A 26,221-nucleotide genomic window follows, 5' to 3' on the forward strand; every position below is an offset into this window, starting at 1 on the left:
TATGTTGTATATTCTAAAATCTGCTACTCCCAATTGTGTATGGTCTGTTACCCCAGACCTACTGAATCAGAAACTGCATTTTACAAGATACTCGGGTATTTAGATATACTAAAGTTTAAAAGACCCTCCACTAAAAAAGCATCAAGCTTTACCTGTGATAAGGTGTGACACCTTTACTTTTTACAACCTGAAATTCATGTCACAATTTGAAAACCATATCCAACAGTCAAAAGATTATTCTTCATTTGTTTTGAGAATCTGCTCATTTTAGAACTACTGTTCAGACAGTTGGAGGGTTGGTGATAAAGAAGAAAAGGCATGCTCAGTAGCAGCCAGGTTATCGGGCCATCGGTTCATGCCCTAAAGGTTTCCTGGTAGAGTTCATTGTGGTTCATGTTACTCTGCTTGGTATTAAAATGGTTGCATTTCTTGTTTCTTTTTGCATTTCCCTTTCTACCAGTGTTAGTGTGCTTATTATAAGAACCATACAGCTTACATCTGGTATGACACACTTTACAAATGCCACTGTTGTGTAAAGCATGGGGTTTAGAGTCACCCAGGCCTGGGTTCTTATATTAGCTCCTGTTTCCTGTTATTATACCTTTGGGTCTCTTTTCTCATCAATAAATTAGAAAAATGATACAGGGTTGTCAAAAGGATAGATGAGTTAGCATAGTTTTCAGCATAGTAACTGTATTGTCTCAGTGTTAGCTTCTTTCCCCCTTCATTCCCAAAAGTCCAATTAAAATTTCCCCTATACAAGTCCTGAGATGCTGGCGCTCCATTATTAGCAACTGTGTACTTAGCAACTATGTAGTTGGTAACAAATGTATCAAATCCAAGCAACTCAAAATTATTGTTAGAAGTGTCCAAGAACAGATTCCCCTCCTTTTCTTTAAGGAAAATAAAAGCTTTAAAATTTTTTCTTTTAGAATATTTAGATGGAAACAAATACAGAGACCCACAGCCAGAAAATGTGCAGAGTGAGAGACTTTGTAACATTCAGTCTCCCTGGGCTCAGAACTCTGTGGAATAAGAGTCAGAAGGAGTGAGAGCCAACAGAGATGGAGGACAGCAAGGGAACAAGCAGGACCGACAGACAGATGAACTCACAGACGGCGTCCACACGCCTGCACAGCTCTTCTGCAGATGGGGTCTTAGCACAGAGACGTGGACACAAACCCACATCCCTAACCCAGGAGCTATCTCCACTTGATAACCACTAGCAAATGAAAAATCAGTTCTCTCCAATGGAGTCTCACCAGGGATGAAAACCACTCCTAATGGCAGGCTCATGCCCAGCAGTAAATGGCCAGTACAAGACCAACACAATAGTAGCATTCTTTATTTCATAATGTTGTGTCAGGGCTTTTTTTTTTAAACTTTACAGTTTGTGTGTGTGTGTGTGTGTGTGTGTGTGTGTGTGTGTGTGTGTGTGTATTATGGCTTCTAGTTGTGTGTTTTTATGGGATTCCTGTGTGTATGACCGTGTGTGTCTGTGTCTATATGTGTTTCTTGTGCTTTTTCTTTGGCTCTTTTTTTTTTTTTTTTTTTTTTTTTCCTGTTTGAACATTTGTCCTATTCCCATTTGGTTTGGTTTGGTTTGGTTTTTTATTATTAATATTATTATTCTTTAAATGTATGTTTCTTTTCTAAAGAGAGACAGAAATGGTGTGGACTTGGATGAGAGGGGAGCTGAGATAGATCTCAGAAGGATTACAGAGGGGGAACCGTAATCAGAATATATTGTATGAAAAAACATTTCCAATAAAAAACAGAGGGAGGAAAAAAGAAAGGATAAAAGTGCCAATTTATTTGTGCTATCTTTTGAAGCCCTTTCATCTCATGTTGCTGTGATGTCGCCCCCTCTCCCCTGCTCTCGAGCCTTCCTCTTGCCAAGTGGTTTCTCCTCTCCTTCCACGTCCTTTGGTTGTTGCAGAGGTTCTGCCTGTGAGAGATGTATTCATTACTTTTCCGTGGCTGTGATAAAACACCATGGCCAATGCAAATTAAGTAAATGAGTTTATTTAGGCTTATGGTTCCCCTGGGTTAGCGTCTATGATGTTGGGGAAGCATGTCAGCAAGCAGCAGGCACAGCTGGAGCAGCAGTCATGAAGCATGGGGGCAGCAAAGTGGAAGTGGCTTGAAGATTTAAACTCTCAAAGCCCAATACCAGAGATGATACACTTTCAGTCAACAAGGCTACACTTCCTAATCAGCCCCCAAATAGCTCCACTGACTGGGGACTATCTGCTCAAACATCTGAGCCTCCTGGGGACATTGTCATCCAAACCACCACAAGAGAGAACATGAGATAGTTGTCTGCTGTGTCTGGCTTTTTTTTTTTCTTCCCTTTCTTAAACACCGTGATCTCTGGCTCAAAGGACAGGTACTTAAGAGAGGTTTTACCACTAACTATCAAACTTTGTAAAGTCTATATATTAACCCCAAATTTTTCAAATTTTATTATATAACTTGATAAACTTCACTTCTTAATTCTACTGCTTCTGTGTTTCCAAACATCATCCCCCAGCCTCCCCATAAAGAGATAGTCAGTCCTACTTCTAGGTTGAGCGAGCAGCAAGGAACACATCATATCCTGAATATCGTTTCTTCACTATTTTATTTTACCATCAGAGAAAACTTAATTCAGTGTCCATTTTTATCTTAATATATTCATGGCCTCTTTCCAACAATTTCAGGTACCTTGGAAGCAGCCTGACATTTAGCCAAAGGCATGAATGACTAATTCAGAGTTGCATCTTAAAGACAGAAGCAGGAGTTGGATTTCCAACCACAACTATGTTAAATGTCACACTTAGACCACACTGGTTCCCCATGTGCATCTGATTCATCTGCTTTTTGTAGGAGTTGGTATTTATTTTTGTCTTCTGTGTTGCTTTAAGTCAGACAAAGCTTTGATATTAACAATTACTGCGGTCTTTCTGCTTAGAGCTGGCTGTGACTGGGGAGGGCTGGTGTGCTCAGCACATCGCCCTCCACATTAAGTTAGTTCTGTTCTTCTGTAGTCAAGGGCTATCATGTTTGCTCATTCATTCATTCATTCATTCATTCCATCTTCCCTCCCTGCTTCCTTCCTATGTAGGTTTATGGTGCATTTATCAATTGTACTTTTCACTTTTATTCAATAGACTGTTGTTGCTTTTAAAGTCTTACTGGGTTTTATCTCAAAACATGCGGTTTGTTTTTTCTAATATGCTTTTATTTTGTGTATATGGGTTTGGTTTCCTTTTTGGGGGTGGGGGGGCTACATGTAGGTTTATGCACATGTGCGTGCCTAGTGCCTGCAAAGGCCAGGAAGGGTCAAATGTCCCAGAACTGGAGTTATAGATGGTGTGAGAAGCCATACTCTTACCTGCAGAGCTATCTTACCCGCAGAACATAAAGAAAACCTACTCTATGCTGAATGTTACCCCAAAATATTCTTCATTTAAATTGTCTGGTATGACCGAAACTTTGAAAGCAGTAGGTCTGTCAGAAATTATTAAACCATAGTAATGGAATTTTTAAAGATTATTCAGTCATTGCACAGAAACCTCATCATGAAATTGTTCATGTCATTTTACTTTTAATTACATCCAAACTAATTAAATTCTTCTTGAATGTTGTATAAGCTCTACCTCTTGATTTTAAGCAAGAGCCCAAGGAAAATAATAAAATAAAAATTGCCTTTGCCACTAGGGAGGTTTCTCTGGTCTATAACTACAAATTTTGTTGTTTCTATTATTGGCTTGCGCTCTCCTAAGGATTCTTTGGGGTAATGCTTTCATTTTAAGCAACAACCATTGCCACACATCATAAACAAGCGCCCGTTCCTCAAAGCTCTGTCTTGTAGGCTTCTTTCAGAGGGCAGTGTATATCGTCTTCAACTTTGAGGTACACTTCTAAATCACTCTTTATTACAATCCCTAAATTCCACAAAGGGGTCATATTTAGACGTCTTTTGGAGTTAGGTTCCTCTTTGAGTTGAATTTTCAAGGAACAGTTTTTTTCCCCACCAGTTCCTTATTTTCTGGGGGAGATGACTAAAGTTTGTCATTGATTGCTGTATGCCAGACAGTAAACTTACCTCTAGGAATCTTCTCCGTGGCCTTGTCCATGCCTTACTGCTTCCTTATCTAATCTGCTTCTCTGTTCTTATCTAATCTGGGTTTTTAGTGCTTTCAACAAATCAGAAAACGTTGTTTCCTATAAGTCTAGAGATATTTGAGCAACTTCTATTAGAATACGTTTGAAATGATGGTGACAAAGGATAAACAGAAGAGTCCTGAATGTGAGGTAAGAAAACAAATGACTTCGAAGATTTCTTCCTCTTTTGAGACCTGCCGATAGGTTCTGTATCTCTGTCCACTGCAAACAGTTTTTGAGGAAGCTCCAACCATGCAAAATGTCGGCAGGATTCCATTGTACTTTGTTACTCTTTCGGTTAGTGGAGCTCTGGCTCCCACTGCCTGGCAGACAAATACCAAAGGAAGAGAGCTGACTCAAGAACACTATTTGATCTGTCTTTCACCCTTTGTCCCTTTAAAAACCAACCTTGATAAGTTTGTAAGAGCTTTCTCTACAGCAGAAAAATGGCAGTCTCTGTGTTTGGGTCGCTCTAGCTTAAGGAGGTTGAGTAGATTCTGGAGGGATAGCAGGACTCACGGCTGCTTAACGTGAAATATCGAGTGATCTGGGGGGAAACACAAGTGTGATGGTATCACTGCTGCAAATCATTGTGGAAGACGCTCTGCTCTCTCTCAGGCTTCACGGTAAGGCTGTACCTTCCGTGGGCGCTCATTTACGGAGCTGCTTCCTCAGGATAGAGCAGTGGCAACACATGTCTAATAGGTACATTCATTTTAATATGATCATTCATTGAATAGTCCTGATTAATTAGTACATGTCACCATCTGGTACTTAGTGAGACTATTCATTTTTTAAATGTTGAAATTGCAGGGAATGGTGCACACCAATTAAAACCCTTTTAACTGGATTGTGTTGGTATAAAGTATACGTGTAGGAGGACTTCATTGGAATTCAGCGTGCATCTCAGGGTACATGCATCAGCCTGAAGTCAATTAGAACAAAGAAAGTCAAGAGAGGAGAAAATGAAGGAAACGCTGTCCGTTTTATAAATGTGTCTGCTGCTGTGCTGGGCTTTGCTTGTTTCTCCTCTAACTTCTGGTTGTCCTCCTACAGTTTTGTCTGGGAGATCCTGTCTCTCACTCTCCATTCTTACCTTCCTTTTGTGGCTGGACTTCCCCACATCCTCATCTTCTCCCTAACCCAGTCACACATTAAGACATGAGAATGAGTGAGTCCCTTAATGTCAACACAGTGAAAATCCACCACCCCCACCCACCCATCTCTGCCTTTGGAGAGATTGAGCATCAGTTACCAATACTCTTAGGCTAACTTTTGTGAGTCTGAAATCTTTAATATTAAACCATTTTAATTAGATAATCACTTAGTGCTGCTGTGACCTGATTTTTATGCAAAATACAATTTGGAGTGCTTTTTCCTCCTATTTTTAAAAGTTGTTCTAATGAGTTTATTTTATAATCTAATAAATGTAAATAATAAAACCATTTGTATGAAAATGTTTCCAAAACATATTCACACTTTTGTTGCTTTGTTTCTTGTTAAACATAGCATACCAAACATAACTTAACATTTTTTTTTGCTGCCCTCCTGTAATTAGTGTCAACCTCCAACACAACGCTATTCTAGAATATGGTAATGCCATTAAGGTATCTAGGGCAGTTTGCCCTGTACTGAAATGCTTTTGGGTTTTCAAGCTTGCTTTTTCATGTTTTATCTCCCCATCTGCTACTGGGAATCCCTTGTCATTGTGTCAATGTTTCTGTCTTCAGTAAAACTAGATAGCTCTGCACCACTTATTTATCTATTCAAGAAGCAGAACAGTGCTATAACGGACTGAGAAATGTCTCTTGCCCTCAAGTACCTAAAATTAATGAGGGAAGGAAGTTTACAAATAGCTGTGTATGGCACGTGATAGGGATTTGGGGAAGAATCAGTTAACTTATTAATTATTAGTTCCTTTTATTCTCTGAAGTTCTAATGTAGTATATAGAAAGCTGAGACCTCCTTGTGATTTTATGGAGAAATAAGGTACAAAGTGGGCTCTTTTTTTTTTTTTAAGGGAAATTAGGAAACAGCAACATATCATCTCAATATTCCATTCAAAAAGCAAATCTAGGACCTGTTTGTGGTTTTCAGGAGGTGGGTCGAAATGAGAGGGTAAATTAGAGAACTAAAATTCAGCCGTTGAAATCAGATTTGGCTATTGCATGAGATGGACCATTCGGAGTTGACCCTACCCGAGAGTTTCCCAGTGTTGTGAAGCTGCCAAGGACTGAGCATATTGTGGAGGGAAGCTTATCCAGCTGTCTGTGAAGAGAGGTCTGCAGGTAACTAGAAGCTGATGTCCAGTGCTTCAGAAGATAGGAGCACAAAGGTGGAGACTCTTGGACTATTGCATCCTTAAATATTTGCAAATGGACAAAACTAAGGAAAAAAAAAATCATTAGAGCCCCTCCCTGTCTTTTTTTTTTTTTCAGTATTGGGAATCAAACCTGGGATATCACACATTTAGGCTAGGTGATCAATTTACGTCTAAGCCATATGTCATAGCCTTTTAATTTATTCTGTATGCGTGTGTGATGCATGCATATATAATCCACACATGTGCATATGGTGGGTACACTCTTTGTGGAGGTCAAAAGTTGACTTTTCTTACCAGATTGTTTCCATACCAGAAATGCTTTTACACATGAGAAATGTTTTTAATTGTCTCAAGTTAATAAAGGACTCTAAATGCAACTTCATTTTTGCCTTAAGTTCATTAAAAATTGTATTTAACCCAAATTTGCATTTATGTGATATTCAGAATAGATTATAAATTTTAGAAAATATTTTAAAAGTATTTTTGTTCCCAAATAGTCTGTTGATTATATGACATTTGTCTGTTTATCTGTGTACATGTGCTGCTTGGTCTGAATATTAGAAAAAGACCCAGAAGGGCAAGTAGCAAGATTTTGGCTTTTTTTTTTTTTGAGTGGTTAGGGTTGTTACATATCTTCATTTTCTGATTTTTTTCATAATATGAAGTTTCTCTTCATTTAAAAAGAAGATAAGATCCGTAAAGCATAGAATGTTTGAGTAACTTGGATAGGTAGTTAGGAGTCTTCATTATTTGTGCTCCTAGGTGTTCTTGTGGTAATGGGTTGTTAAAATAGGAATAGAAAAGATACCAGACACTCTGCTAACCATAAGAGCTATAAGCCTAGCACTTCTTCAGGACTGGCAGACATCCATCTGTCATGCAGTAACCTAAGAGACATCGCCCTCCCAGGTCAGGGATGTCCACCAGCATCTATCTTCAGTGATGAGAATACAGACCAGCACACTTTGGGGAAGATGGTTTAGCTGTTCCCCTGTCTGACTGTCTCCTTTTCTATTAAAATCCAGTATGTCCCCGAAGTCCAGGCCATGGCTGTTTTTCTTGAGGACAGTCCTAGCAAACCTATGGGCATGTGTTCACAGGATTTGGAGTGTTTGAATCCTCTGGTAACCATTCCTGTCTTTCCTATCCATCACTGTACTGGCTGGTTTTGTGTGTCAACTTGACACAAGCTGGAGTTATCTCAGAGAAAAGAGCTTCAGTTAAGGAAATGCCTCCATGAAATCCAGCTGTAAGGCATTTTCTCAATTAGTGATCAAGGGGGGAGGGCTATCCCTGGGCTGGTAGTCTTGGGTTCTATAAGAAGGCAAACTGAGCAAGCCAGGGGAAGCAAGCCAGTAAGTAACATCCCTCCATGACCTCTGCATCAGCTCCTGCTTCCCATCCTGTGTGAGTTCCAGTCCTGACTTCCTTTTGTGATGAACAGCACTGTGGAAGTGTAAGCTGAATAAACCCTTTCCTCCCCAACTTGCTTCTTGATCATGACGTTTGTGCAGGGATAGAAACCCTGACTAAGACGATCACTGACCCCATAACTGCAGTTACTCAGCCCCAGTTTTGTTTTTCTACTTTTACTCTATGGTAAAATAAAGCTAACTAGAGGGTTGTCACTGACTTTCATTGTCTCCCTGTCCACTTCAGCCACCTGTACATTTCATATTGCTCCTGCTGTATTATTTTTACTCAAGGGTGAGAATCCCATTTATATGGAAAACACGTAAGGATATGAGTATTTTTAATCGCTTTCCTGGCTTTAGGATGTGTTTGGTATGTCCATTCAGAGCATCAGTTCAGTTCTGTTGCTGCGTGGTTTTGCTTCGCCTTTTCCACTGTTCACTTAAACTGTAGCAACACTTAATGGAGCGTCACTGTGAGCGTGATCATCCACAACTTTATTATGCATCTTGGGAAGTCATCCTGGGATTGACCCAAGAAGGGCTTAGGGCCATCTTCATTCTCTCATCCCCAGAGCCACAGTGGTTGATAACTCTTAACTACGTAGCCTCTCAAATCAGGGCCCAATACTTCCCGCTCCCTCTCCATTAGCTCAGGCTGGTGTGGTCTAGCCTTGCCAGAGATGTACTAACTAACCACATTGCTTCCCGTCCGACATGTTTCCTTTCCATTCCTACCCTTGTTCTTACAGCACGAGCAATATTACATTCCACTTCTGTGTATTACGTTACATCAGAAACTTTCCTGATACATTCTGATGGCATCTTTTCAAATTGATGCAAAATGCAAGTCGGAAGTAGGTTGCTAACACTTTTTCTGCTTTTTTTTTCTTCAAGGCAGTTGCAAATAATTTGGAATACATTTTCTGTGTAAAACCAATAAATAGTAAATAAGCTTACAAGACAGTTGAAACTTTAAGCCGTTCACAATCACTGAAGCCTGAGCAGTGTAGTGCCCAGTGTTTCTGTAGGAGCAGCTCCCCAAGTGCTCAGTTTCTAAGTCAAGATGAGAAACACTTAGAAGAAGAGATTACTCTCCCTCATATATCCACTGGATACAGATAATAACAGGAAACAACTCATGCTTACCAGTGAGCCAAAGAGTTACGCATTTTATGTTATTTTAATTCATTCCCATAAAGACTGTCAAATAATTACATCCCTTTAACAGATGCTTAGCAAATCAATTGTGTGACTAGGTTCACAAGAGGAATACTTACCTAAAATAAAGGAGCATTGTTTTTAAGGCAGCTGCTTTTTAAACTACAGTACTTTATAAATCTCCTTGAATTGAAGACAAATTAGTAACTATAGTATTTCAGTGTTAATATACATTGTAAAATTTTACTTAAATATAAATATAGAATTAGCTATAAATTCTTTCTATTTTAATTAGTTATAAACCAAACAGACTAAAGTTATATATAAAAAACTGGTAAAATATAAGTTATTGGTAGTATAATATGATAGATAATGTTTTATTGAAACTGAATTGTTGTTCATACTGATTATAAACTGCCTGCTACCCCAATTTTTTTCATTACCACTGGCTTGCTTTTTTTTTTTTTTTTTTTTTTTTTTTTTTTTTTTTTTTTTTTTTTTTTTTTTTTTTTTTTTGAGACAGGGTTTTATGTAGACCAAGCTGCCCTCAGATTCACAAGGTTTTTAAGGATTATCCTGAAGTCTGATCCTATAGCCTCTATCACCTAAGTGTTAGAATTATAGCCGGGCGGTGGTGGCGCACGCCTTTAATCCCAGCACTTGGGAGGCAGAGGCAGGCGAATTTCTGAGTTCGAGGCTAGCCTGGTCTACAGAGTGAGTTCCAGGACAGCCAGGACTACACAGAGAAACCCTGTCTCAAAAAACCAAAAAAAAAAAAAAAAAAAAAAAAGAATTATAGTATATAACACCATGCCTTGCATGGTCTTCTTATGCCATATTTCTGTCTTTCCTTTCTCGAGGCCTATTTTATTTATGTGTTTACATCTGTATAAGCACATGTAATGTGGGTATAGATGACCTTGCAGGCCAGCTGAAGTTAGAAGTCGTTATGAGCTGCCCCACATGGGTGCCGAGGATAGATTCTGAGTCCTCTGGAAGAGCAGCAAGTGCTCTTAACCACTGAGCCATCTCTCCAGCCCCTCTCTAACATACTGAAATCTAACATTGGCACAGTAAATATGGCTTATATCATGGTGTTATTTTTGTTTTCACTTGGAAATACTGAATCATTTACGTAAGAGTTGAGCCTGTTTGTCCCTTCATTTCTTTATATTAATAGTGTGCTTGGTGCCAGCTTAGATTATAAACACAAATGTACACGCAGACTAGAACTAGTGCTTATTAGTTATAAGTGGCCATATAACAGCCCAACATGTGTTTATGTTAATGTATTTATATGAGGGTATGTGTAGTCTAAGTGGATACACTCAGGTGTATGAAGGCAGGTATGCTCCTTGGTGTGCATATGGATGCCAGAGGTTGACTGTAGGTGTGACCCTCTCTTGTTCACCATCATATGTATGTATGTATGTATGCTTCTTAGTCGAGGTCTCTCACTGAGCTGGTTGTTTCAGCTAGGCTGGCTAGCCAGCAAGCTCCAGCCATCAGCCAATTGGATCAGTGCTGAGGTCACGTGCACACGCTGCCACCCCTGCCTTGTATGTGGGTGCTGGAGATCTGAGCTCAGGTCCACATGCTCACACAACAAGCACTTTACCCTCCGAGCCAGCGTCCCCCCTCCTCCCCGCCCCGCCCCCCCCCCCCCCCCCCCCCCCCGCTTCCCTATGTTAACTTATTTTAGACAGAGACTTTACTTTTAGATCAATACTAACCTGTTTTGAGAACTCACAGACCCTTGAAAACTGCACCGTGGATCCCAGTTTAGGAAATGCTCTTTCAGTATAATTTTAATTAAAACTTGTTACATTGCAGTATTTTCTTGAAGCAATCAACCTGTATTTCTCAACGTAGTGTGTAATTCAGACGTTGATTAATTTAGCATTTTCTTCTCTAAAAGTTTAAATTCTAAATGTTTTACAGAATAGATTTACTTTTCTGTAGCTGAAGAAGGAAAACTTTAATGTATTTGAAAATATAATATCACTTACCAAAGTACAGGTTCCACTAGATAACGAAGTCTCCAGAAATGGTTGTTGTTAAAATTGTACAAGTCGGGTTTCTCTTCATAGAAAACGAACTTTTTTTTCTTTCCAGTTTCCCTTTCCATCTGCTTTTTATCTCCCTCGTCTCTCTTCTCCTTGTTCCTTTTCTTTTAATGTATACAACCTGTCTTCTCTGTTGGCCATGCGTCCCTACTTCAGGCCGGCTTTCTCTGCTGGGGTAGCAGTGGGAGCTGAACGGTACCATGTGGACATGTACGGCGTGCATTCACTCACCCTGGCTCTGGTCTTCACAGGCTCTGGGTGGCCTTGGGCAAATCCCAGGTTCTTCATTCTAAGAGCAGGACCAATAGTATCATATATGTTACAGGGTGTTTCGAAAATTGTGAGTCTTTATGGGCAAAGTGACCCTGTGTCTAGGACTTACTAGAATTTGTTCAGCATGCTCTTACTTAGGGTCTAGTTTTTTCTCCGTAGTCTATTGATGCAAATAAGAAAAGGACATAGCACAGTCCTGTCTTCCCGGGACTTGTATTTCATTGTATGGTGCAATATAATAATAGAGGTATGTAGGGAATCACAAGGCAATGTCACCACAGAGGTAACCCCTGAACAAGATCGTGAAGGATAAATAGAGTCTTGGCGAGTGGAGCAGTGTTACAGCGGACATTCTGATCTAAGCAAAAGAGACAGATCATGAATAAAATAAAATTAAGAAGCCCTTGGTTATTATCAGATAACACGCTAACTTCTCTGCTAAATGGCCTAAGAAGAGGTTTGACAAAAGCTCAGAGGATATTTTAGAACTTTAGTGTTAAAACTTGTTGCCATCAGATTGTAATTAGGAGTAGTATTAATCATATTTGATTGTGTGTCAGAATTAGGCTTTGAGGCTAAGCTGGGAACCGAGCAGCGTTGCTGCCCTGTGGAGAATTTGCTCCATTCTTACCTGGGATGACTACCATAGTAAGGACTGCTGTGCTTAGAACAGCTAAAAGTGAATGGGCTTTAAGATATGCAAATCAATCATGTTTTGCTTTGCTCTGTTCTTTAGATAAGAGAAGATCATATCTTAAGAGCTTGCCTATTCTTGTGGTAGGCAGGAAAGCGACATCTTCATCATCATCAGGTCTCTAGAGGAGCCTTCTCACAGAGTCTACTTATGATCCGCAGTGAAGCTGTCTGTCATCTCCTGCAGCCTCTTCCTGCAGCTTTGCCTCCACTTCCTCTCCACCCTTTTAGTCATGTACGGAAGGTCTCGGCATGTCAGGTCAGCATTTTTCACTGTGGAAAAAGGAAAAGTTAGGAACAATGACATGGGATATTTGTCACATTTTCCTTTGCTTTTTAAAATATATATAAGTGGATCACATATTCCATTACAAATCCTAATGAAAACCTTGCTTTATAAATTCTACTTTGGAATCATAGAGACTGGCTACTGTGGGATTGCCGTGTGGCCTAGCTCCTCAGAGTGTGTCCTTAAAAGCCTGTGGACAGCAGTGAGGATTCTTGGCTCTGCCACTCTGGAAATGAGAGAGATTTTATCCAGAGAGCTAATGGCCTTCAGGAGTTGAAGTACTCGGGGAGGACTATAACAGTCTGTTCCCAGGCTCCTTTGTGATGATCAGGTTTGCCTTTGGTTACCTTTAAGGAATGTACTGTGTGTGGTATTTCATAGACCCCCTACACTGTCTCTCTTTAAGGACAGGATCTGTGTCCCTCTTGACACAGGCTCAGATGCTGACAGTTTAATCCAAGATTGAAATCCAGGGTGAATTTTGTTGTTTTGTGTCAAATCTACTTAAAACAGTTGGGCAAGAAGCAAACTAATTATAGCCGTTGTTGAGCGTCAGAGAGCGAAGAGCACAGTAGGTTCTCAAAAGGCCTTCATGACTCAAGGTGAAAGCAGCTACTCTAGAAGAGCTTTATCTATAGCTTGGATGGAATTCTTCCTGAAAGTTATGAAATAGAATTTTAGAACATGGGCCCATTAAATTTTCCCATCAGCCATTTCAGCTGGAGGATTCGCTTCAGGGTTCTAAGGAATGTTGGTTGGTTTGAGCTTGTGCTGGTCTCACGTGCCGTGCCGTCAGTCTCTGTAAGTTCAAATGTGTATCAGCCCTGTTGTGTCTGGACACTGTTTCCTTTGAGTCATCCCGATGATGACAGGAAGTAACACAAGTCCCACCTCTAAGTTGCTATTTGCAGTTGATACTTGCTAGGAAAGGGAAAGTCCGTTTTCTCCAGCAGAGTGGTTGGGATGTATCAACCACACTCCAAGGAAGTCAACATAAAACAGACTCCATTGGGCTTGAAGTTTTTAAGGGGGTGCTTTTTGTTTTATTTAGGTTTTGTTTTTGTTTGTCTTATTAGCTTTTTTGTGTGTTTTATTTGATTTTCATTTTTGCTTTGCTTTTAGAAAGGGGCCCAGGGGGAGAGGATATCCAGTTGCATAAGTAGGGGCTGGAGTGGATTTGGGGAAAGGGAAAACATGATCAAAATTAGGAAAAATTTTAAATAAAAAGATTGTAAAGAATATATAAGCAAATGGGTTGCTTTTTTTTTTTTTTTTTTTTTTTTTTTTTTTTTTTTTTTTTGACTAAGCATTGCATTTTGATACTCCTTATCAGACCTTTCTGGCAAACAAACAGCATGTCAGAGCAGACTGCTGTGTCTCCGTATGCACACGCTTCAGAAAACAACTTTTTTTTTTTCTTTAACGTCTCAAACTTAACTTCAGTGACTGAAGTTTCCTGTTTAGACAGTGCTGTGGTTGAGAGGGAAAGCTGCAGGTATTATCCATTGCCCCTAAGTGATTCTGCAAAGGCAGGAAAGCCAGCAGATTGGGCTTTGGATGGACCTGCATGTGATATAGCTTCTTTCTCTAAGGGCCTGCATTAAGTTCAAATACTTTTGACAGCATCTTTAACTGAACATCTTTGTCTCCAAACATAACTAGTGTTTAAAAGGGAAGGCCTCAAAGTCCAGGTTTTGTGGCTTAGACAGCAGCTCCATCTGGTGCTTACTGGAGGTGTGTGCTCCTTTCATGTCTGGGTTCCAAGGCAGGATAGATACAGATGTGCACAGGCCTCTCAAAGGAACGGCAACTCTAAGATCGGCTTCTCCTGCTCACATGAGCTAACTGTTTCTGATGAATCTTGTTTAACAGTTGTGTTAACGTGAGAGCTGCTATCACGTTATCAATTCAACAGCCATCATTTGGTTTAGCTACATACTCAGAATGGAAAATAATTTTTCATATTTATTAATCTTGGGGGAAAAAATAAAACATACTGTACTATTTACAAAGAAAATCTGTAGTGCCTTGCGAGGCATAGGTAAGCTTGATTAACAAGCTATTAGGCAGATGTCTTACTTTCTTCTGTTCAGTGTCATATGATACTTAGTACAGGACCTGTTTTTTAAAAAAAAAAAAAAAAAAAACTTGCTGACTTGCAGGAAGTGCCTCAAGTTGCTAATAGAAATTAATTCTGAATAATAGGATTACACAAATTTTCTGCTTTCGTTTGATGTTTGCACTGGGGTTTTTGGTTTCCTCAGGAAGACTATACTTCAGAAAAGGGGCAAAACTAACAAAAAAAATTAGCAATTTTAAACACATGCTAGGACCAGCAAATAGCTAAGCAGGTAAAGTTGCCTACGCTAAACCTGACAACTTGATTCAGTCACTGGAACCTGCATGGGTGGGAAGAAAAACTAACTTCTGCAGTTATCCCCTGACCTCCGCAGGCATACACACAAATATCACATAAATATGTTTTATAAACAAAACATAGATCATGTAGCCTTATGTCTCAGTTCTGGTCTCGCATTTCAGTGTAGCAGAGTTATTTTCTGGTCTTCAGAACCCCTGGTTCATCAGACAGCAGGAACAAAACTCGAGCTTTGTCAGTTTAAACATTCTCAGATTTGAACTGTGCTCTCTCTCCTTGCCTTTTCTGCCTCTTCTGTTCTTCTCTGTCTTCCCCAATATCACTATGCAACATTATCTACTTTCTCCTTCTAACTCTTCCCACCCAAATATTTTCTCAAAGAGTCATCTGCCAGTGTCTTGTCGCTTTGCTGTCCAGCCCACCAGTCTGAACTGCATCCTCACTGCTACACCAGAACACACACAGAGACACCATCCTATGCTTGTTCTGCCAAGTGTAATAGGACACGTAAATCCTCATTTCCTAGTACCCCTCAGCAGCAGAGGAAAAACCCATCTGCTCGTCTGGTGTCTGCCTCCTTACCTTGAATGTAGCTTTTATTCACCTTTTTTTTTTTTTTTTTTTTTTTCTGAGAAAAAGAGATGGTTATGTTCTTCTCCCTGGTTCACCGCAAAGTCAAACCCCAGCATGCTCTCTACCATTCTCTATGTTCTTCCTGGCCCTGTGGACTACAATCCCCAAGCACATGAGATCCACACAGTTCTCTCCTGTGTTCTACATTGAAAATCCACAGCCTACTCTGTTGTGTGTGGGCTCGAGAACATGCTGTGGCCATCTTCCCTGCAGAAGTTATGGCTCCTCCAGTCTTCCTGTCTTGGTAAATATCCTTGCACATTGTTGGTGTAAACTTCACCTCAGCACCTCTTAACTTTCTCCCAAGTCCAGTCATTCTTTCTATGACTTTCTATGCCTCCCCTGATATGATGCCACACCTTAGGCCAGATTCTCAACAGATCTTAACATGCCTGTAGCAGCCTTTTAAACATTTTCTTGCCTTTTATTCTTCTCTCCAAGGTCTATTTTCTGTCCAGCCCAAACTGTCTTTTGTAGCTCAGGCTTATTGAAGTTTAATTTGCATATAATAAAACTCACCCTTTATAGTGTTCAAGTTTTATGAGTTTTGACAAATGTGTGCAGTTGTGTGTGATTGTCTCCAGTTTTGTCTGTAAATCTCTGTATACTGGTTTTGGTATAAGTAGACATTTTTATCGTTTCTAGTAAATACCAAAGAATGAGATTGTTAGATATCAAAGCAAATTTATGTTTGACTTTATAAGAAACTGCTAAACTGTTTTAGAAACTGCCTGAACCATCCAAGTCCCCACAAGTGCTCCACATGTTCAACTTCCCCTAAACATACGCTCGATCACTAGTCACTCCAGGAAGTTCACGGTGCTGCCTCACTGTGGTTCTCAGTTGCTTTTCTATATGACAAACAGTATTTAGTGTCACGTAGCTATAAGATGTGTGTGTGTGTGTGTGTGTGTGTGTGTGCACGCGCACGTGTGCATGCGTGCGAACGGATGCATGCACTGTATATGAACATGGTCTGTGTCCGTGTATCTACTAAAATCCATCTTTTGTTTTCACTGACTTTGCATTCACACTCCCAAATCCCCTCTGTTTTGAAACTTTTTTGCTCTAGAAAAAATTCTCTTCGTTGTGTGTGTGTTTGTGTGTGTGTGTGTGTGTGTGTGTATGTGTGTCTGTCTGTCTGTGTGTACTGAAACCAGAGCATTGTGTGTGCTAGACAACCATTCTATCATGAGGTACATCTCCAACTCAACATGTTTTATTTTGATGGAGTTTCAGTTGGATTTTTTTTTTTCATATTTTAGGCATTAAATCGCCACATTTTTGTCTGCCCTAAGATTAGGAGTACTGTAGCTTTATTCTGAGTCTTGAACTCAAGAGGTTTGGTCCTGCCATCACACTTCATTGTCATTCCATGTAAAAGCATTAGGGTTGTGGTGGCACTGGAGAAGGTCTGCAGTGCTGAGAGGTGAGTGGCACAGAACTTTAAAGGACAGTGCATTTAATCATCCCAGTGCTGTTGGAGACATAGACAGACAGATGCCAGGAGCTTGCTGACCAACCAACCTAGCCAAATTGGTGAGCTCAGGACACCATCTCAAAATACAAGGCAGAGAACAACTGAGAAAGACATCCAGTGTTATCTTCCAGCCTCCACATGCACATGTGCAAACACTCAACACACATGCTTACATACACATACACATAGGGAGGGAGAGAGGCCCTCATCTGTGGAGACAGAAGGAGGCTTCTGTTATCCAAGAGGTAAGTAGCCCAGTTGGATAGTACAGCAAGAATTGATCGTCAAGAAGAGGAGATGCTGAGAGGCACACACCTAGTCTTACTATTATTTATTTATTTATTTATTATTTATTTATTACTTATTACTTGCTGGTGCTTTTATTCACATGGCCGCAGTCACACGTGTGCGTAGCATTTGACTCGGGTGAGGCCTAGAGTGTTCCCTGTGTGGTTTTAGTCACATGGCCACAGTCACCCGTGTGCCTAGCATTTGACTCAGGAAAGGCCTAGAGTGTTCCCCGTGTGGTTTTATTCACATGGCCGCAGTCACCGTGTGCACAGTAACATTAGGGAGTGCTGCATTAGCTAAGGCTAACCCCTAGTTCCAAGCCACTTAGTACAGTTACATCTGGCAGTGTTGGAGAGCAGCGGGCTCAGCTGAGATGAAAATGTAAGTTTACTAGGTCTGGGGTTGGACCTGAAGGAACTTCATTTTTAGGAAGTTCCAGGTGAGGCTAGTGTGCTTCTCTGAGAACAACACCTGAAGTAGCAACAACAACAACAACAAAACAAGATGGCTTAGAATGGGATGAGACTACCGCCTCACTTATCCCAGGAGTCTGGACAAGAGACATGAGCATCCGAACTGCTGGCGGTGCCTGGCGATGGCAGGAATAGCGTCCAGTGAGATGTAAGGAGAAAAAAATCTGAAAAGCCAACTTAGAGAAAAGAGGGATTTACTGTAGTGCACTGGAAAACTATAGAAAAGTTATAACCACCCTCCCACCCCCCCCCCCCAAATTGGTTTTTTTTTTTTCTCAATCCTTGGAAGAATAACAATTTAGAAGTTAAAGCTAGTTCTTTTCCACATCATTCATAGTGGTGAATCTCATAGTGCCTTTTACATTCAGATTTTTCTCCCCCTACCCCCCACAGATTGATCGTGCTTAAGGAGCTGCTATGACAACATAAGGAGGTGGGAACTCACAGATGCAAATGCAAGACTTGCTATGCACTAAAGGAAAAGCATTGTCTGGGAAGTTCTATTTTTAAACATGTCTGCTTGTAACACCTTTACTGAACACGTTTGGAAACCTGGCGAATGCAAGAATTGCTTCAAACCTAAAAGCTTGCACCAGCTTCCTCCGGACTCTGAGAAGACACCCATCACCCACGGCAGCGTGAAAACTAATGCCAATCATAGTAACAACCACCGAGTCAGGAACACCGGCAATTTCCGGCCCCCTGTGGCTAAAAAGCCCACCATAGCAGTGAAGCCCACTATGATGGTGGCAGATGGGCAAAGTGTATGTGGTGAGCCGAGCATCCAGGGACACTGTGAGAACAAGCCTGTCATCCTGGGATGGAACCAAAACAAGACTTCTTTGAGCCAGAAACCACTTAACAACAATTCTGAAGGTGATACTGAAGGCTTTGGCAGTGTTCCTCAGCAGTGTGCCAATAATGACAGTGCAAAAAAGGTATCCAATAACAACAACGGGCTAACTGAAGTGCTAAAGGAGATAGCGGGTCTGGATGCCAGCCCTCCTGTAAGAGGGAATGAAACAAACTCCAGAGAAACATTCTTAGGAAGAATTAATGATTGCTACAAGCGATCTTTGGAAAGGAAGATCCCACCCAGTTGCATGACAGGGAGCATGAAGGACTCTCAGGGCAAGCATGTCATCCTGAGTGGGAGCACCGAGGTCATCAGTAATGAAGGGGGCAGGTTCTGCTACCCTGAGTTCTCCAGTGGCGAGGAGAGTGAGGAAGATGTACTTTTCAGTAACATGGAAGAGGAGCATGAGAGCTGGGATGAGAGCGATGAAGAACTGTTAGCCATGGAGATTCGCATGAGAGGGCAGCCTCGCTTTGCTAACTTCCGGGCAAACACCCTGTCCCCCGTTCGATTCTTTGTGAGCAAAAAGTGGAATACTATCCCCTTACGGAACAAGTCTCTGCAGAGAATCTGTGCTGTAGACTATGACGATAGCTATGATGAAATCCTGAATGGTTATGAGGAAAACTCTGGGGTCTCCTTCGGTCAAGGAAGCATTCAGAGCACGGTGTCATCCGACTGCACATCACCAGATTCCTCCTTTACAGAAGAGTCACGTTCTGAAACTGCCAGCAGTTTATCCCAGAAGATTTGTAATGGAGGAATATCTCCTGGTAACCCAGGAAATTCTAAAGATGTGGCAGAAACTGAGTCTAATTTTGAAAACCCTCCTGGTAACAATGATGAAAAGGACTCATCCCTGACTTCCAAAAGCTCAGTGAAAGTTCCAGAGACGCACAAAGCTGTCCTTGCTCTCCGCTTACAGGAGAAGGATGGCAAGATTGCAGTACAGACTGAGAAGCCAGAGAGCAAAGCTTCTACAGATATCGCTGGCCAGGCAGTCACCATAAGCCTCGTCCCAGTAGAAGAACAGACAAAGCCCTACCGCGTGGTAAACCTGGAACAGCCTCTGTGTAAGCCTTATACAGTTGTGGATGTGTCGGCAGCCATGGCCAGCGAGCACCTGGGGCGCCCCAAGATAAAAGGTTCATCTTCTACTCCAAACTCTCCAGTTACGTCACCTGCGTTGGCACCAGGACAAATAAATGCCCATCTCAAAAAATCCAGTGCAATCCGATACCAGGAAGTGTGGACTTCCAGCACCAGTCCACGACAAAAGATCCCTAAAATAGAATTAAGTACTGGGGGGACTGGACCAAATGTCCCTCCAAGGAAAAACTGCCATAAATCGGCGCCCACTTCACCCACAGCTACAAACATCTCCTCCAAAACCATCCCTGTTAAGTCACCTAATTTGTCTGAAATCAAGTTTAATAGTTACAACAATGCTGGAATGCCACCTTTCCCCATTATCATCCATGATGAGCCATCCTACGCCCGGAGTTCCAAAAATGCCATTAAAGTTCCCATCGTTATTAATCCAAATGCGTATGACAATCTCGCCATCTACAAAAGTTTTCTGGGAACAAGTGGAGAACTCTCTGTGAAGGAAAAAACCACAAGCATAATAAGCCACACTTACGAAGAAATAGAATCTGAAAGCAAAGTGTCTGATGGCACCAGCAGCAAGCTCACAGACTGTCCCCAAGCTAAAGGGTTTTCCAGCAGCACAGAGCACAAAAGAGGCTCAGTAGCACAGAAGGTGCAGGAGTTTAACAATTGTCTCAACAGAGGTCAGTCTTCTCCACAAAGAAGCTACAGTTCCACCCACAGCTCCCCAGCAAAAATCCAGAGACCCACTGGGTCTGTGGACAAAACAGAAGTTGTGCAAGGGTCTCAGGTGCCAGGCAGCAGCGGCAACACCAGCAGCACCAGGGAGAAAGCAAGCGCCGTCCTATGTCAGATTGTGGCATCTATCCAACCCCCCCAGACTCCTCCAGAAGCACCTCAATCTAGCCCTAAGGCTTGCAGTGTGGAAGAGCTGTATGCCGTTCCTCCAGATGCAGATACTACGAAAAGTATTCCTAAAACCACACCAGTCAGACCCAAATCTCTCTTTACATCTCAGTCTAGTGGGGAAGGTGAGGCCCATCTGACCACAGAAAGCCCTACTACCAAAATTCAGAAAGATCCATCCACAAAGCCAGTGACTTCTCCTCCCTCCAAATTAGTGACCAGCGCCCAGAGTGAGCCACCGCCTCCCTTCCCCCCGCCACGGTCTACTTCCTCCCCTTACCACGCAAGTAACCTGTTGCAAAGGCACTTTACCAATTGGACGAAGCCAACCAGTCCCACCAGGTCAACAGAAGCTGAATCAATTTTGCACTCTGAAGGCAGCAGGCGAGCAGCTGATGCAAAACCTAAACGCTGGATATCATTTAAAAGTTTTTTCCGCCGCCGAAAAACAGATGAGGAAGAAGAAAAGGAGAAAGAGCGAGAGAAAGGGAAGCTGGTGGGCCTGGATGGAACAGTCATCCACATGCTGCCGCCCCCTCCAGTCCAGCGCCATCACTGGTTCACAGAGGCAAAAGGAGAGTCCAGTGAGAAGCCTGCTATAGTCTTTATGTACAGGTGTGACCCTGACCAAGGCCACCTCAGTGTGGATCAAAGCAAGGCTGGGGCAGAGAAAGGAAGACCAGAGGAGGTGTTACTGCGGAACTCAGAGGAGAAGAAAAGTAGCCATCCTCCATCTCAGATTCCTGACAGAACTTGCAGGTATGTAAACCAAACCAGCGAAATGTAGGAAAATACTTTAAATACATTTTCAAGTGCTAAGCTTTTTTTTTTTTTAATATCTTCTAAGATTGCACAACAGCCATTTCTGTTTGTAGTGCTGCATGGTCATTATCCATCTTGATAACTACATCCCAAGATTAGAATATTATTAAAGTGATTCCATTGCACTGAACAAGGCTTATGGCCCGCAATACCTAGCTAAAGTAGTGCATCACATTCTGGTAAATGCAGGGGCTTTAACACAGAAAAGCAAATTCATAGCACTGTAATACCATTGTGTAATATGTTCTGGATACTGAGATGGAATAAGGAAGAAGCAAAATGAATGCTCCTTCCCTCATGTACATGAAATGAAACTCCGAGGAATTCTTAATGTTTTTTTACCAAGTTGTTATTCTCATATGTTTTACTTTATCTTGAGCGATTATTTAGGTTTTTTATTGGTGTCTCTCTTCAAATGTAGAGGAAGAATGGAGCAAAGAGTAAGCAGTTTATGGATTTTTTTTTAACATGTAAGAGAAATAAGAAAAGTTAGTTATTGATACTGAGATCAAGGGTTACAATCCTCGCTTCACCCAGGCAGTTGTAAGTTCTCTAGGCGTTAGTCTTCTTAAATACTTCAGTTACTATTTTTTTGATCACATACTCTCTGCCTGGGACATACAAATATTTTCCTGAAATCCTACTAAAGCCTTATAAATTGGCTGTATTCATCAGATGAAGAACTGAGAATTGGAGAACTGACTAGAATCTTAAGTTAGTGTTTATCAGAGTTGCGATCCACATCTTGGTCTGTCTAAAACATTTTTTTTCTTCCTAAAATGCTACGTCATTAATGAACACAAGGTCCGACAAAGAACTAGAGGAGTTACCCAGCAGTAGTAGAGCACCTGCTTAGCATGTGTAAGGATCTGGCTTCAGTCCCAGAAATGTACACACATACATGCGCACGAGCACAAACACACACACACACACACATATGTGTGTGTGTGTGTGTATTCTGCTTTTATTTATACAAATGTTTACGTGCAGGAACCTGTTTTTCCTTCTCGTTACTATAATAAACAAAGTTAATTAACTGTCAGTTAAGCAAGTAACATTTACCAAAGTTTGTAAATAAAAGGATTTCTTTTTAATCCTCACTCACTTTAGTCTTGAACAAGTACTCCAAATACTTGATTCTTCTGAGTCATCTTCCCTGCTGGCATACAGTGAACTTTCTCTACCCAGCCTGGCCTCCTCTCTGCAAAGATAACAACTTCTGAGTGAGAGGACAAATTTTCCTCACCATTTTTCTATATAAAATATATAAGTGAAAAGTGAACATTTAGTTCCTTCAGTTTTCCTAGCAGAAGGCCAGGAAGTTGGCTGCACGTTGTTTGCTAAGACGATCTAACCTCCACGGAGATGTCAGCACGCTAGCAAGTCTCGGCTTTCCTTCTCAGCAGTTGACTCTTGGGCTCCCTTTTACATCCTTGGTGACAGACGGTCATGCTCCAGTAGTAATGCAACGCCACACTTCAGATTCCTGTTTCATTTAGGAAGGAAGCCACCTAAGTAGCTCTTAGCTCACATTACCTGGGAGGGAGTGGCATATAGCTCTTACGGATCAGTAAATGGCTTTTCTCCTGTTCGTGTATGGCTGTAGTGGATGCATCCAGCCCCGGGAGGACAGCCAAATAACGGGTTAGCTTTTCTTCTGTGACTATACTACACTCCATGTGGACTTGAGGCAGCCCAGGCCTGCGCATGGCAGACCCCTTTCTATTGAGTTTTTATAGAACTGTCCATGAATCCAAATGACACAGTTAATGTGCTTCACCAATACTGAGATTTGACTGTTTCACAGTTGTCCAGAGGAACGTTAAAACACACTGCCAAGTTCTACTCCTAGAGTTTTGTTCGTTCGTTCTTTCTTTCATTTACTTTACTTTAAGGTTTTTGGGGTGTTTGTTTGTTTGTTTGTTTGTTTGTTTTGAGACAGGGTTTCTCTGTGTAGCCCTGGCTCTCCTGGAATTCACTCTATAGACCAGGCTGTTCCTAAACTCAAAGATCTACTTGCCTCTGCCTCCCTAGTGCTGGGATTAAAAGTGTGCACCACCACTGGTGGACTTTGTACATCCACCAGGCTGAGGTACTCGGGCCACACTTTAGAATCATTAGTCTTAACACTGTTCTAAAGGTACATAAATAACGATGTGGTGGGATTCTTAACCGTTCTTAGAGGCACAGTTAAATTTTCTCATTTCAGAATGTCCCAGAGTGGATAGGAAAAGAAGTATTCAATAGGTTGTTTTTAGCCTCGTGGGAAGTTTAGAGCATGAATATCTGTATTGGAAACTAGACTCCATTCGCTTTGTAAATAATTACCTCTTTACTTGGGTTGTCATTGACACTTACTTGAAGCAACTCTGAGAGGGAAAACATTACAATCAAATGTCAACATTTGTGTTTCTGGTTTGATGGCAGTGTGATCATTAAATTACCATCTCGTGCCTGGGAACACACAGCTAAAAGAAATGAAAATATGGTTTTTCCATAAGTAAATGAAGATGGAAAAATCTAAACTGTCTGTAAAGAATGAAGAATGAAAAATGCCCTTCTGATGGCTGTCCTGCAGGGCCTGAAGGATGAGAGCCTGGTAGAGCCTTGTGCTTGGTATTAACGGTTTCTAACATTTATTTGACTTTCCAGAGACATAAATTGAATGTGTGCCATTAGCCTTAGAACAAATAGGGGGAAAGACCTCGCTGCAATAATGAACTTGGGTTTGACTTTAGCTTTGACTCTCTGGTCCTTCAGTATATATAGGACTATAGTGATACTTATCGCATAGAATTAATTTGAGCATTTTATGGGAAGACATAAAATAGCCTGTCCAGGGTCTGGCATATTAGATGTTTAAAAGTGTTAGTAGCCCCTCTGTCCTCAATGTGGTAAGTGCTCCGTGCACAGAATGATAAAGTAGCCCAGAACACCTAGTGATTAAATCAGCTGAAATCGACTTCTCCGAAATGAAATTGGAACCAGATCTTAAAAGACAAATAAGAAGGCTGAGTATGGCAGCATATATCTGTAATTCCATCAGTAAGGAAGCTGGTGGCAGCAGGGTTGTGAGTTCAAGGCCAGCCTGGACACCCCTCCCCCACATGCATTTATCAGCTAGTTAACAATATTGCAGGCAAAAGGAGGAGGAAGACAAATGGAAGGTAGAAAGGATAGTGACTAGGAAGTGTTAGCAAGTGGACCTCAGCGAGAAGAAGAGTGGCTCACCAGAAGTTAGGCAATGGGGAAGGGAGATGTTATCATAAACTGGGTAGGGGGAGGGGATATTAGTTAGGGGCACAAGCTTTCCATTCGGATGAATTTTGATGGTCTTTCCTTCTGCATGATGACAATATTTAATACAGTTAGTATTCAAAAGTTCTACAAGAACATATTTTAAGCCTTATCACAAAAAGGTGTGCATCAAATGATAGATATATTAATTAATTTTGTCTAATCTGTGGTTTATACGTGTATTGAGATACATATATAAATATACATTATATATATATAATTTTACTCCATAAATTATAGTCAAATACAAGAAAAACAGAGTAATTCGGTGGTTTTTCACATGTAATCCATGTAAAATCAAACAGAGACTGTCTTGAATCTATCCCAAAAGGCCCTGTGTGAGTGAGCAGTCCATGGGTCACCTGGGAGGGGATGGAACGGTTAGGTGGAGCCCCTTTACAAAAAATGAAACAGAAACTGAAGGATAGGCTATCCAGAGACTGCCCCACCTAGGGATCCAGGATCCATTCCATCTGCAGTCACCAACGCTACACACACACACACACACACACATGCTTTTGCTGATGCCAAGAAGCACGCTTGCTGACAGAAGCCTGATATGGCTGTTCCCTGAGAGGCTCTACCAGCACCTGACCAATACAGATGCAGATACTCACAGCCAACCATGGGACTGAGCCCAAGGAAGGACCCCAATGGAAGAGCTAGGGAGAAGACTGAAGGAGCTGAGGGGGATTGTAACTCCATAGGAAAAACAATATCAACTAACCAGACCACCCGGAGCTCCCAGGGACTAAACCACCAACCATAAAGTACACATGGAGGGAGCCAGGACTCCAGATGCATATGTAACAGATACATATGCCGTATCTCACATCAGTGGGAGGGGAGGGAAGCTTACAGCCTCAGCATAGGGGGATGCTGAAGGGGTGAGGTGTGGGAGTGGTGGAGTAGGTGGAGGAGCAACACTCCTAGAGGCAGAGGAGTAGGGGGAGGAGGGATGAGATGGGGATTGGTGGAGTGGTAACCAGGAAAGGGGATATCATTTGAAATGTAAATGAATAAAATGATTAATAATAATAATAAGTGAAACCCCTTGAAGGGAGTCCCTGAGGTACATGGCTTTAAAAAGAATCTTGGGACTCTGGTCTCATTTTCTCTATTTCTCATCCTGGCTCCCTCTCCCTGTCTCTTCTGTCTCCTCTCATCCCTTCCTGTCTCTCCTGTGTCTCCCTTCATCCCTTCCTTATTCACTTCTCTCATAAGCAGCTTTCTCTACACACACACCCTCCATGACACTACCTTGGCACAGGCTAAAAGGCAGTGCTCCCAAGTTCCCGTGTACTGAAATTGTAAGCCATGATAAATCTTTCCTCCTTATAAATTGATTATCTCAGATTATTTTGTCACGGAATGAAAAACTAACAAACTCAGATGCTGATATTTTCTTTTCCCTCTGTTGACCTTTGTACTGACAGTGCAGAAACATCTGGGTAAAAGTAATTGCTGTGAAGCCCAAACAAGGTCCTGGCATCAAATCGTACTAGGAATTTAAAAGGGGAAAAAATCAGCTTTACTTAAGGTTCAGTAGTAAGTGTGTGTTAAATCTTACCCTTGATTCCTTGTCTCTTGGTTGTATTGTGTGCTGAAAT

General features: G+C 41.4%; 1 protein-coding gene across 8 annotated transcripts in view; it reads left to right on the forward strand.

The window, feature by feature from the left end:
- Peak1 (pseudopodium enriched atypical kinase 1) overlaps positions 1-26,221 on the forward strand; it is a 213,925-nt gene that overhangs the window by 137,523 nt on the left and 50,181 nt on the right. For all 8 annotated transcript variants that reach the window (XM_076925696.1, XM_076925695.1, XM_076925698.1 and 5 more), the window contains one exon: positions 18,014-21,251. In XM_076925696.1, the coding sequence (XP_076781811.1) occupies positions 18,133-21,251 (3,119 nt within the window). In that variant the 5' untranslated portion in view covers positions 18,014-18,132. The remainder of the gene's footprint in view (positions 1-18,013; positions 21,252-26,221) is intronic.

Source organism: Arvicanthis niloticus, chromosome 26 (genome assembly GCF_011762505.2).
Source record: "Arvicanthis niloticus isolate mArvNil1 chromosome 26, mArvNil1.pat.X, whole genome shotgun sequence".
NCBI classification, from domain to species: Eukaryota; Metazoa; Chordata; class Mammalia; order Rodentia; family Muridae; genus Arvicanthis; species Arvicanthis niloticus.